Raw genomic sequence first — 13,011 nt, forward strand, 5'->3', positions numbered from 1 at the left:
TATGTGCAATGTGTTTCACCTTCTCAGTCGGTCGAGGAATGTAATTTGGCCTAGAAGGTACCTTTCCATGATTGGTAACATAGAGACACCAAATTACATAAATCTTGGATCCTTTTGCACACTTGTAGGTAGCCATCAACTAATTGGCTTTTCTTTTTCTTTTTTTCCTTAGCCATCAAGCAATTGCCTTTACTAGAATTAAAAGTTGGCCATAAAGGAAGTGGTGGGACAAGGGAAATTTGTAGAGGGGGGATAGTCAGCATAACCCATGTGTACATTTTATTCTGTTCTAATATACAATCTCTTGTTGTCTCATTAGGCTAAAAGGGTATTGAAAACGTGATTATATATATCAATTTAAAATCTTAATTTACTCAAATTTTATATTTGAAAAATAATCAGGATAAATAACAAAATTTTTGTAACTTAAATCAATATTTTGTATAATAGATATAAAATATACTAATTAGACAGCTTGCTCAAAAAATGGTAGAAATTTTAAAAAGATATTGTGTATTTATTAATTTATTCATTGATTAAATTGACATTAATTTTTCTAGTTGCAACAACCATATATTGAAATAGTTTTTTCAGTAATAAATATTGTCATAAATTAAATTAATTATTCAACTGAATAAGATATTATTAGATGAATGATTGTTTGGCTAGTATTGAGCATTGAGAAAGATATATTCAATAGTACAATAAATAAATCATGCATTGATTTTAAAATATAAAAACTCATCGATAACAAACTTCATAAATTAATGTTAGGCATAACAAAAAATTACAAGTTATATTTATATATTTTAAATAATAACTAGTTTTTTGTTAATTATATTATTTAATATTTTAATCATTTTTTGTTTTAACCCTTGTTGAGGCACATTTTTGGTTGTTGTCTAGGCATTCAAAATTGGGTGAATAATTCCTTTGGGCTTAGGTTCATTAAAGAGGGAATCAAACCTCGAACTCACTCAAATTAGAAGAGTTGGTGGCATAAAACTACAAAAGACTCAAGCCCACAATTCTACTAGACAAAAAAGCCCAAGGTTCAACAATAGTAATTTTGACGAGTTTAGCAATGACAACCATGTCAAATTTAGTAGTAATAGTAGATGCATAATATGCATCTATTGGTAATCATAGTTGTGCGCCCAACAATAATAATAGTAGCGTGTTTAATGATGATAATAGTAGATGTGTATTATGCCTGTGCCTTCATTTGTAGTGGTAAAATGCATTATTTCTCTTGTTAATAACATATAATTTTTAGAAGGATGTAAGAGTAACTTGTAGTATTATTTATTCCGTTAACAACTCAGCACGCTTTAATAGAATCTTATATTAAGTTGTATTTCTTGCCGTGCCAAAAAATTCTTTGTAGCTCATGGCAAACACAGAATATATAATCCAATATGCTCTGTGTCTCTCTCTCTTTTCTTCTCTGCGATTCACAGCCTAGCTTTGACCCTGCCCCTCGAATCGAACCCGTTAAACCACCCGAGACCCGACACGAGTCAGCAAAGCTGGAAATAAAAAATAAAGGGTTGCTCCTGAAACGACGCCGTGTAAAGAATTACGCAACAAAATCGACAGGCAAGGAGAAACTAATTGTAGAGTGAAAGTAAAAAAGCGAGGAGTCTCAGGTGGAGAAGCAATGGCGATAGACGCAATCGAAGCTCCCTCTCTGCCCCCTTCCCATTTCAGGTACAATTTATTTTATTATTTTATTATTTTTTAATTTTTAATTTTTGAAGTTTCCTCTAATTTCAACAACGCCATTTGTTGTCTCTCGCAGTCAACAACGCCATTTCTACCTAGCCGTGGACAGGCTCCGATTCAAAATGGTTTTTGTTTTCTTCTTCTTAATCACTTAGAACTTCTCACTTCTCAGTATCACAATTTATACATTACAATGAAAACCCAAGTCAAAACTAAATTATTTGATTTGATGGTACGATCGAATTTGGCGCAGGAGACGTTGGTAGACTTGTTGGGCGTGGTGGGACGGCGTCACTCCCTGCCGACGGTCGTGTGCTGCAGCTCGCGCGACGAGCTTGACGCCGTATGCTCCGCCGTCTCCAACCTCCCCTTTATCTCTCTATCCCCTCTGGTACTTTTCTTTGATCTTTAACTTGTGCACTTAATTTTATGACTTTTGTTGATTTATGCATTCTGGGTCAGCAGTGTTGCTATATATATATATATATTCTTTTTTCTCGTTGCGCCTGTATTTGTATTATGAAATCTAATGAGCAAGTAGTAACGATTGAAGGGTGTTTTGCTGTAGTGAACGTAATTCATGTATTAATGATCTCTTTATTTTTGGGTAAGGGCTCATGGGTCGCTTCGTTAAAGATTCTTTACGAATGGAATGTGAAATTGGGATGAATTCGTGTTTGAGCTTGATAGTGTGAGCAAACCTTGTTACATATATGATCAAGTCATTGTATAACATTAGCAGTTTAGCACGCTCTCTCATGTTGCTTTTGTACCTAATGCTGTTTGGTTTTATTCATATCTCATGACAAACTCCCAACAGGTGTAGGACCAATTTTTGCCACGCAGTTGAAGTATTACTTTCAGGGATGTTTCCTATTTTTAATATTAAATTTACCCAATATATTGTGAAACACATACATGACCCTCCCTCCTCCCTCTTTCTTCTTTTTTGTTTCTACATGTGCTGTTGCATTCTCTGTTGATGCATTCATTTCGGAGATGTTGTAAACTTGTTGGCCATCAGCACCCGTGTTTTCAGGGTTTGAAACTTGGGAACCATTCATTTGCTAGAACTTTGAATGTTTGCTAATATACCGTGCATATTGTTTTCCATATGCCAGTACAGTGACCTTGCTGAAGCAGAACGTGCTCTAGTTTTGGAGAAATTTCGGCAAGCCACAATGAACTGGAACCAAAATGTCAGTGTGCAATCAGGAGATGACAGTGAAATTGGAAAAGATGAACAAAAGTCTCATATGATAGTTGTGACTGATGTTTGTCTCCCACTTCTTGCTTCTGGGGAGTTGCCCATTTCTGCTCGTGTTCTGATAAATTATGAGTTACCAACAAAGAAGGTGCAGTCTGTCCTTCCTTCATAACTTGATAAGTGGAACAATTCCATGCCTTCATTTGTACAATCTCTTGAAGCCAATTTTCTCGACTGTTCATCACTTCTTATGAAAGATGTCATATCATGTTCTTGTGCAAATATACTTTGAGCTTGTTTGACCTTGCAATGATCCTACAGATCAGAGCTCTTTTCAATAGATTGCAATTATAATGCCAACTTTTTTGTTGTTTGCACACAAATTGTCTGTGTAATTGCATGTTTTAGCACCCCAGACTACCACATCTCCAAATGACTGAACGACAGCGTGTGCAGTTTTTCCCTCTTAATCTTCCACTTGGTGGGGTTGCGCCCTATTTTGCAGAGGATATTGTCTCTATGAAAATTGATATATCATCCTAGATGTCATACAGCATCCAAAGTCTTCTTTCTGTGTGGTGCCTTGAGAGGTCTTTAAAGGGTGTCTACAGACTAGCTGATGACAATCTACCTAATGTTTTGCCATCTGCGTTTATAACACAAGAAGTAAAACACAGAAAGAAAACAATTATTTTTTTATTTTTTTTATTTTTTACGTTGGAGAACCTCTTCAAGGCAGGGCCCTTTGGACCCACCCCTGCAGAGTAAACTTCAGTCCTGTGCACCGCACCCTCAGAAGTTTTACTATACGGAACTGGTTTAATCACTGGCTTTCACCAGGGGTGTGGCTCCAAGAGATTGTTTGCACCCATGAGATGTTGAACTTTGGACCTTGAAGGGAGCAAACTTTAAGACCAAGGCTTCAACCACTTGGGCCAACCCCTTGGGTTTCCTAGGCTACTTCATTTTCCATCCAAAAGTCGACCCATACTTAATAATTCCTCATATGTTGTGGCGGTTTCTTAGCCATCACCCTCGTGATCGCTAAAGACTGAGATTCTATATTATTAAATATCTTTAATGCATGTGGATGTGTTTTATTTGTTTCCAGTCATATGCAGTATGCATGGGTTGGGTTGTGACCTTTTTTCCCATGTTGTGTGTGCCCGGCTTGTAGGAAACATATATGAGGCGCATGGCAACTTGTCTGGCAGCAGGTTCTTTCACCTATGCCATAACATTTTACTCGTCAGATGGCATGGATTTTTGCATTCGCATTCTGACAATAACTTAATATAAATATCTGCAGATGGGATTGTAATCAATATGGTTGTTGGGGGTGAAGTGGTCACCCTCAAAAACATAGAAGAAAGCAGCAGTCTTGTCATAGCAGAAATGCCCATAAATGTGAGTTCCTTGCTTACCTTGTGTTCCTTTATTTATGCTCTAGAAAACGTCTTTTGACAAACATGAATCTAAAGCACAAATAATTGCAACTGATGGAGTCCCCTTTAATTTTTTCGAGTAAAAGTTAAATGTAAATCTATCAATAGTTCATTAAACTGGACCATATTTATGTCCTATTTTTGGACCTTAGAATTCTTTTTTTCCACTGACGTGTTGTCACCTTCTATTTCTTGTTGTTTTCTGGGTCTGAGATGGCTTTGAAATTTGGTCTACTGCAGATCTCTGAGATTTTGTGAAGATGTATGGTCTTTTGCGATGCCAGAAACATGTCAAAAGACTTGATTCCTTGTACTCTTTTAATTGTTGAAGCATGTGATCATATTTCAGTGAGTACTCGGAACAATATTGATTTTTTTGTCTGAATTGTTCAGCTTATTAAAAAACGATACCAAGTTATTTTGTACTTTAGATCTGTTATTTTAGCCAGAAATATGGAAGGAAAGAAGAGAATAAACATAATTTGGTTCGGGGACAATATTCATTCTAAATTAGAAATTTTACTTTGAGGACTGCTGTTGGTTAAGTCTAATCTTAATCATGTGTATATAAGCTCTTGAACACCTTCCCCTTACAAGCCGGTTTTCAATAGTGAGTTCTACCCAAGATTTGTATAATTTGGTATCAGAGTTAAACACCACATCACAAGTTTAAGTCATGGAGGGGGTGACCTATGAGCTGAGTTAAAATACTGATGGGTGAGTGGAGTTTTCAAAAAAGAAATAGCTATTATCGAGTCAGTGTCGATAGAGTACTAAGCCGCCGTCTGCAGAAGTGTAGTGATATGTTGCGATTTTGTGTCCCATATGGGTTAAGTATAATTTTAATCATACTTATATAAGCTCTTGAAGTCCTTCCTTTACAAATTGATTTTCCAAGAAATGTTCGAGTCTCTGACCTATTTCTTTTGGCATAAGAATGCTACGTGAGGGTAATAGTATTTGATTAGCCAAGAGTTTAGTTAAGTTTTAACAATTTTTTTTAGCTATTCACTTTTTAAAAATATTTTTGTCTCATAAAATATATTTTTTTTTTGGAGAAATTACGATTACTTCTTCCAATTATCACCTCAATTGCAATATATATTGCCTATAAACTAAAAAAAGTTCGTAATGTTTTTCCTGAACTATTTGCCCCTTTTACTTGGCCCTAGCATTAAAAATGGTTTTGTTAAATCTGACGAAAATGCATGTGACCCAAAATAACCATAATACCCTTGTAAATTTTTGTTTCTTTTCGAGAAAAAGGCACCTTGGTCTCTACTTATTAAATTTTCTTTAATTTAAGGACATTTGGGTATTTTCGTATATTTCGGGCTGAAGCTCTCCAAGCCAATACCTAGGAAGTTGGAACGCCCCTATGAGCTAGAAGTTAGGTTAGAGATGAAATGACGTGGTTTTGGTAAAATATGCCTTTATTTAAAAATAAATAAAACACCTCTATATACCGGTGTCTAAGCAAAGAAAAAAAGAAGAAGAGCTACTGTAACGTCAATTCTTAAAATTGTCGTCGATATTTCTGCATTTATGAGAAAATGCTAGAGTTGAAATAATGGGTGGTTGCTCGCTAGCAGTACTGCAGCCTATGGTTGAAGTAAGATTTTCGGCAGCCTTGGGTCATCTCAGCGCCTGCCAAAGTTGACGTGGCCAATTTTTTTATTTTATTTTTATCTTTTTAAATAACGTCAGATATTTTGCTTGCATCTTTTCTTTTTTTTTTTTTCTTTTTTTTTGTTTTTCAAATTGAAGAAAAGAGATATTAAAAGAAAATTTAAATTTAAGGTATTAACACTAAATTTGAGACATTAGCACTAAATTTATGATGATCGAATCTCTTTTGAGTAATACAATCTCTAAAGGGTTAACTTGTTATCCCTAGATTTTAATTTTAAATTTAAAAACAAGTTTTGAGGCATTAAAAATTAAATATTAACTCATAAAAATTTAACTAAAAAAAAAATGACAAATTTTTTTTATTTATTATTTTTTAATATATGTCTTACACTAGAGGCAGCCGCATAGCAGGACTCATTTTATATATATATATATATATATATATATATATGAAACAATATTATTTTGGTGTTTAAATATATAAAACTCTAAAAATGACGTCGTATGTAGTAAGTTATTATTTTCTATTTTTTTTTTTCATTTTAAAAAGCGCTTAGCGTTTAATATTGATTTTTTCTTATTCAATAACCACTTAATGTCTAGGCAAATAAAGGAGATGGTTATTCGATTTTACTAATCGTCTTAACAATTGTGGTTAATAGTTTAGTTAATAACTGTTAACCGTAATTGCCATAAAAAATGTGTAAGAAAAACATTGTTTTCCCAGCAAGTCACGGTTTTTTGGTTTTTTTTGTAAGTGTTAAAAAAAAAAAAGAAAAAAAAAAAAAGAAGAAGAGAGGTGATGTCTGCCGAAAGTAGCTTGTGCTCCTAAAAGTCCTAATCGTGCAGCGCAAAAAAGTTTGATGTCCGATAAATTTTTTTTGGAGTCTTTACCTAACGGCTAACACAGCACATTAATGTAGTATGTAGTATGAGAAAAAAGCTTGCATGCCTTCTTAAAAGGCACGTGGGTGGTGCAGTGTCCAGAAGCACACGTGCACAACCCTGATAGAGACTCAAGACCCGACCCGAAAGTCAGACCCACTGTTTTGGGCATCTGCACTGATTTTGTGATTTGTTGACAGCTTTCCATGCTTTGGCATTTGCAGGGACTGCCACCAACTGTCTGAAGTCCCTCCCAGAAAATGACGAACAACCCGCATGGCCACCTCTTTATCTTGCTCACACTCGTCTCTTTCCCACCATCTAAACCCAACCAACCGAGAGAGAGAGAAAAATCTCTTTCCTTTGGGTTTGTTTGATTGTCATCTATTTTTCAACATTTTCACGTTCATTTCCTCCTCCCTGCACGAAAGTACTGAAAGGTTCTATCAAAAAGATGTATGAGGATGCACCTTCAGCCCCATTGTTATCCTTTTACAACTCCTCGAAATTGGAGGAAAGTGCTGAGAATGATGAATTAGGTGTTGAACAAGATTCTCAATACTCCCGCCCCACTCTTTCAGAGGTTTGTTTTTGTGACGCCAGACTTCTTGTAGTTTTCTTTGCATGCTGTGCACTTGTACTAATTCTCTCTCTCTCTCTCTCTCTCAGGTGGTTGAAGAGATCAAACAGCTATATATCATAGCCATTCCAATGATCCTTACCGGGCTTTTCATCTACGGCAAATCTGCAATATCAATGTTCTTCATGGGGAAGATAGGGAAGGAAGCATTAGCCGGTGGCTCTCTCGCAATCAGCATAGCTAACATCTCCGGCTACTCTGTCATTTCCGGGCTTGCAATGGGCATGGAAGGGATTTCTTCTCAAGCTTGCGGGGCCAAGCAATGGCATCTCATGGGTCTAACCCTCCAGCGCACTATCATAATACTCTGTTTAGCCTGCATACCCATTTCATTTCTGTGGCTAAACTTCCAACCCATCCTTCTCTTTTGGGGCCAAAACCCCACCATTTCATCCATTGCCGCTACCTATCTCGCCTTCTCTCTTCCCGACCTCCTCTTCCAGTCCCTCATCAACCCTCTCAAAATCTTCCTCAGAACCCAAGAAATAACCCTCCCTCTTATGCTAACCGCAGCTTTCTCTCTTGCCCTTCACGCCCCCATCACCTCTTTCATTGTACATCATCTCGACCTCGGCATTCGAAGCATTGCCTTGGCAGGCGTGTTAACCGACCTAAACCTCCTTGTCATGCTTCTGCTTTACATCTGCTTCTCCGGCACTTGCAGAAAATCATGGCAGGGCTGGTCGCGCCAATGCTTCAAGGAATGGAAACCAATTCTCGACCAAGCCATCCCCAGCTGTATCTCCGTCTGCTTAGAGTGGTGGTGGTACGAGATAATGATACTTCTTTCAGGCATTCTCACAAACGCCGCCGAGGCAGTCGCCACCATGGGAATTCTTATACAGGCAACTTCGCTGGTCTACAACTTCCCTATTGCTCTGAACCAAGCTGTTTCGACTCGGGTAGGTAACGAACTCGGCGCTAACCGGCCATACAAGGCGAAGAAGTCGTCAATTATAGCGCTATCTTGCGCCGTTTTCACTGGCCTCATGGCCATGCTGTTCATGATAACCATGAGAAATGCTTGGGGTCGGATTTTCACCGCCGATAAAGCGATACTGTCGTTGACGGCAGCGGCGATGCCTGTGGTGGGACTGTGTGAGCTAGGGAACTGCCCGCAGACAACCGTTTGCGGGGTGCTGAGAGGCAGTGCCAGGCCATCTCTGGGTGCTTACGTCAACCTGGGATCGTTCTACGGCGTTGGATTGCCCTTTGCAGTTTTCATGGGCTTTGGGATGGACATGGGCCTATTGGGCCTTTGGTTGGGCTTACTGGCTGCTCAGATGGTGTGTGCTGCAATAATGGTGCTCGTGCTGTCGAAAACGGATTGGATGGAACAAGTAGGCAGGGCCGAAGACCTTACTAGTATTCATGTGGAGGACCAACACCCTTGACGGATAATTAGCGGCCTAAAGGCTCACACTTATAAGCTTACCATACGAAGCAGATTAAAAAAACAAAAAAAGAGTTCAGAGTTGGTGTTTTTGTTTTTTTGTTTGCAACTTGTAAAATTAGTAGTTCGGTTTGTGTTGATGGATTTGCAAAGAATCCACCAACCTTTTCGTCTGTGCTTTATTTCTCCATGCTCAACTCATTCACCTTTCATTTAGTTAGCAATTTATGCGAGAAATTACTAGTTTCAATTGTTCAATTTTGAATTACAAGTTATTACTTTAAGGATATGCAAATTTCCAACTTTTCGACCGTAGACTTGTCGATGACACGGTTTTGACCCGACTCGACTCCGAATTCGTTATAGGTTACAATATTTTAACAAGATATTTTTGTAGGTAAAACCGTATTGTTTCGAAGCCTTCATCGTTTTAAGGCTTAAAACTTGAAATCTTTTTGCTTCTGCCGTTTGTTTCATAAGGATTCATCTTCTCTTCTCTTGTCCCTTTTCGTAGTTTGCATCCACCCTGAAGGAGATGAATTTCTCTTTGCAATTTGCACCTACGACCATTTTCGACTCCTTCACCTCCAAGATACACTCCCGTAATTTACTTTATACACTAAAAAAAGAATTTATAGCTCATAGGCCGGATATAATGGATAACTAAACTCTCTAAAATAGAAGTCAATAACCCCCCTCCAAAAAAAAATCAGCTTAGGCTACAAAACCTTTGGTTAATATAATATAATTTAGTCATAATTGAAATTATGTCTAGATTTGACATTTTTCTTTGACCAAAAAAAAAAAAAAAAAAAAAAAAAAACGCTTTATCCTATATATGCTAGTGTATATCGCACTTTCACATGCATTGTCACCATGTGATTCGAAAAGCATCCCTTTACCTCTTTCTTTGTGGTGTTAACTTAATTAAATGGAAAGAGTAGATGCAATCTATGTGCGTCGAAAACCATTCTTAACAAATCAGAGAGCTTCGAGAATCTCCATGGGACTGTCATTTATAGCTCCAATCGTTTGATTCTTTAGTGGAGGTAACTGGTAAGGCAACTGAATCAAACAAATGAAACTGGGGCTGAATTTTGATGCACTCGAGTTAAAGCACAAATGATCTGTTAATTTTAATGAGAAAATCTGCTTAGAGAGGTTACCATACATTACAATGGGACCCTTTTGAACCACATAATGGTAGTACGGATCATGATATATCAGGTCAAATGATTTTTCCTTTTATTTTTTTATTTTTTTATTTATGAATATTAGTTGGAGGTTTTATGTTGAGATAAAGTCCATGATAAACTAGAAGACGATTCTTCAATTGTTTTTTGGTTGTCATCCATATCCTTAACACACTATAGTGACGGTAGTTGTGGGTGAGTTTGACACTAGGATGAATCCGACAATAAAATTTGTTGAGGTTGGTACAAATATAGTACAGGTTGGCACGGTACGATTAATCCCAACCACCATTGATTTGCCCCAACCACCATCGATTCGCGGGTGCATAATTGATAACTTGTATTTGATGGATCGATAGATAGATGGATAATCAATAGATGTGTAACTCGTATATGTCACCTTTAGGTGGTGACGTGCATGTGGTCAATTTCACACGTCACTAATTCCTATTAGTGACTTTTGAATTTTTGACATGTCACACACGTCGTTAGTAACACGTTATAATTCCCACGTCGTTCTAACAAGCTCTTTTGATAATTACAATTCTTCTTATAGGCATTTCTGATTAGCACCTCAACTGATTTAACAATTTCCCGTGAGGTGTATAGAATTTCATAATAAATTAAAAAGAAAAAGAAAAAGAAAAAAGAATTAAGTTGTTTGTTGTTTGGCATATATCCACACGTTAAAGTCTTTTTAACTACATATTTCCTTAATATTTAATTTGAATAATTTCAAATACAAATAAATTCCTAACAAATTCCTTATAATTAACTTACGTAATACAAATCAACATTTCTATTCTTATTCCTTAGTTCATGATGGAATACAAATCAACATTTCCTTGTCACAGCAAGAAACCAGCTACTTCGCCAAAAAGAGGTTTGAGGGAGAATCAATGAATTGAAGACATTGAAGAGCATGTACGTCAACTTGTTAAAGAGAGAATATCTTTTTGCTCTGCATACTTTTTTTGCCCACCGAACTCTCCTTTCTCCCGGTGATGAGATCCGTGTGCTCAGAATTATGGAATTCTTGCAAGTTGCGTGAAGTTAGTGTTTGTGAAAAAGGAATACGCAAATCTATCGTCCCTTAATCAAGAGAATAAGTTCTTGCCAAATGTTTTTCCTTAATAAATAGATGGAAGGCTAATTAACATTGCTGTATAGGCCGGAGCTTTACAAAATGTCGATGAGTTTTCTCGATTTCCAGTTTGGGGTTTCACGAAAGTCGTCACTAAAACCAACCCAGTCGAGCAACTCCACGTCACGGTCTTTCCAGCCAAGCATGGAGGAGATGAGATGGGTGTTCGATAAATTTGACGCCAACAAAGATGGGAAGATCTCCCGCGAGGAGTACAAGTTAGCACAAAGGGCACTGAATAAAGGAATCCCGGAAACGGAGTTGGTCAAGTTATTTCAGACCATTGATTCTGATGGAGATGGGTTCATTGATTTCAAAGAGTTCATGGAAATGTTTAACGTGGGTGGCAGGGTAAAAGCGACTGAGATTCAGAGTGCTTTCCGAGCGTTTGATTTGAACGGCGATGGTAAAATAAGCGCGGAGGAACTTTCGCAGGTTCTGAAAAAGCTAGGAGAAGGTTGCAGCCTCAAGGCTTGCCGGAAAATCGTGAAAGCGGTGGACACGAACGGGGATGGTTTTATTGATATTAATGAATTTATGAGCATGATGGCAAGCGGCAAGAAACTGCCATGAGTGGCTTAAAGTCAAAATATTAGATAGTTTAAGGAGCCATTACAATTTGGATCAAGTTTGAGAGATAAGTGTAATTTTGTTTTCTATTTATTTATTTATTCAGCACTCCTTTAAAATAAAAAATAAAAAATAAAAAGAATTATTTATGCTTGGGGGACTATGTTGTTCATAATCTGTGCTTTTAACTCAATTGAAGTGTCCTCCTGCACATGCACCCACGCATGCAACAATTTGAGTTTTACACTAGTGACTAGCCTAAATAATAAATGAATATTTACTCTATTTAAATATCATTATTATTATTATTATTATCATTATTATTGCAATATTTCAATTTTTATAATGTCATTCGTTCATTCATTCATTCAAAAATGCATCAAATATTACAATTTTCAGTGTTTACAATATCATTTTCTTCCATTGACATAAATTAAAGCATTTAATTATAATGTCATTTCAATTTACCATTGAGATTACAATGTCCCATTCTACAATAGAAAAAACAAAAACACCTTCTATAAAATAAAAAATTCAGAAAAAAGTAATTTATTAGAGTTTTAAGCTTTAACACATGCACAGATCTAATATCTTCTTCCTTTTTATTGCTTGCCCTGCATTAAGAAGTCTACGTACGTGTTAAATGCATATTTTTTGGAGAAATGTTTGGCTTTATTAAAAAGTTCATCTTTTGGTCATTTTAATCTTAGGTGGCATGATCAATTTTTCAGAAATTTATTAATTTATTGTTTAAAATCTATTAATTTTAAAATGGACCATGCCACCTAGAATTAATATGACCAAAAAATAAATTTTTTAATGTAGCCAAGCATTTCTCTATTTTTTGCATGCTCAAAATTATCCATCTAAAAGTATATGACCCGTGACGAGGCCCATGACTCATGAGAAGGTTAGCTGGTAGCCTTGCTCTTGGACACTTTGCTTATATATAATTGCAAGAATAAAGCAGTGGATTTGAAAAAAAGGAAAAAAAAAAGAAGAGATAATCCTAAAGAAATGCTAGAGATGCGGTCAGGCCATGCCAATAGCTAGCTAGATTCGGTTCTCCACCACAGCCTCCTCAAGCCTTAGCTTTAGCCTTTAAGGCCGGCATGCAATCCTAAGAGAATAACCTTGCGTTTTATTTGTATATTTCTCATAGATTTTTGCACAGAGA

The 13,011-nt window shown here is 36.6% G+C and overlaps 3 protein-coding genes across 4 annotated transcripts; all 3 read left to right on the top strand.

Moving 5' to 3' along the window:
- The first annotated feature begins 1,442 nt into the window (after window positions 1–1,442).
- Window positions 1,443–4,876, top strand: LOC132187005 (ATP-dependent RNA helicase eIF4A). Of its 2 annotated transcripts, XM_059601155.1 has the most exons (7): window positions 1,452–1,710; window positions 1,802–1,850; window positions 1,979–2,116; window positions 2,847–3,080; window positions 4,110–4,149; window positions 4,242–4,339; window positions 4,618–4,876. In XM_059601155.1, the coding sequence occupies exons 1-7, from the start codon at window positions 1,661–1,663 to the stop codon at window positions 4,633–4,635; spliced, it is 627 nt and encodes a 208-aa protein (XP_059457138.1). In that variant the 5' UTR covers window positions 1,452–1,660; the 3' UTR covers window positions 4,636–4,876. The 2 variants fall into 2 exon arrangements, with proteins under 2 accessions (XP_059457139.1, XP_059457138.1); XM_059601156.1 differs by lacking the exon at window positions 4,618–4,876 and having other exon boundaries at window positions 1,443–1,710; window positions 4,044–4,149; window positions 4,242–4,301.
- A 2,068-nt stretch (window positions 4,877–6,944) lies between these two features.
- Window positions 6,945–9,036, top strand: LOC132188572 (protein DETOXIFICATION 48-like). Its single transcript, XM_059603069.1, has 2 exons — window positions 6,945–7,477; window positions 7,564–9,036. The coding sequence occupies exons 1-2, from the start codon at window positions 7,349–7,351 to the stop codon at window positions 8,926–8,928; spliced, it is 1,494 nt and encodes a 497-aa protein (XP_059459052.1). The 5' UTR covers window positions 6,945–7,348; the 3' UTR covers window positions 8,929–9,036.
- Window positions 9,037–11,249: 2,213 nt separating this feature from the next.
- LOC132188828 (calmodulin-like protein 30) lies at window positions 11,250–11,837 on the top strand. The gene has a single exon (XM_059603387.1). It carries the CDS (start codon window positions 11,307–11,309, stop codon window positions 11,835–11,837), a length of 531 nt encoding a protein of 176 aa, XP_059459370.1. The 5' UTR covers window positions 11,250–11,306.
- The last annotated feature ends 1,174 nt before the right edge of the window (window positions 11,838–13,011 follow it).

This window comes from Corylus avellana, chromosome ca7 (assembly GCF_901000735.1).
Source record: "Corylus avellana chromosome ca7, CavTom2PMs-1.0".
Taxonomy (NCBI): Eukaryota; Viridiplantae; Streptophyta; class Magnoliopsida; order Fagales; family Betulaceae; genus Corylus; species Corylus avellana.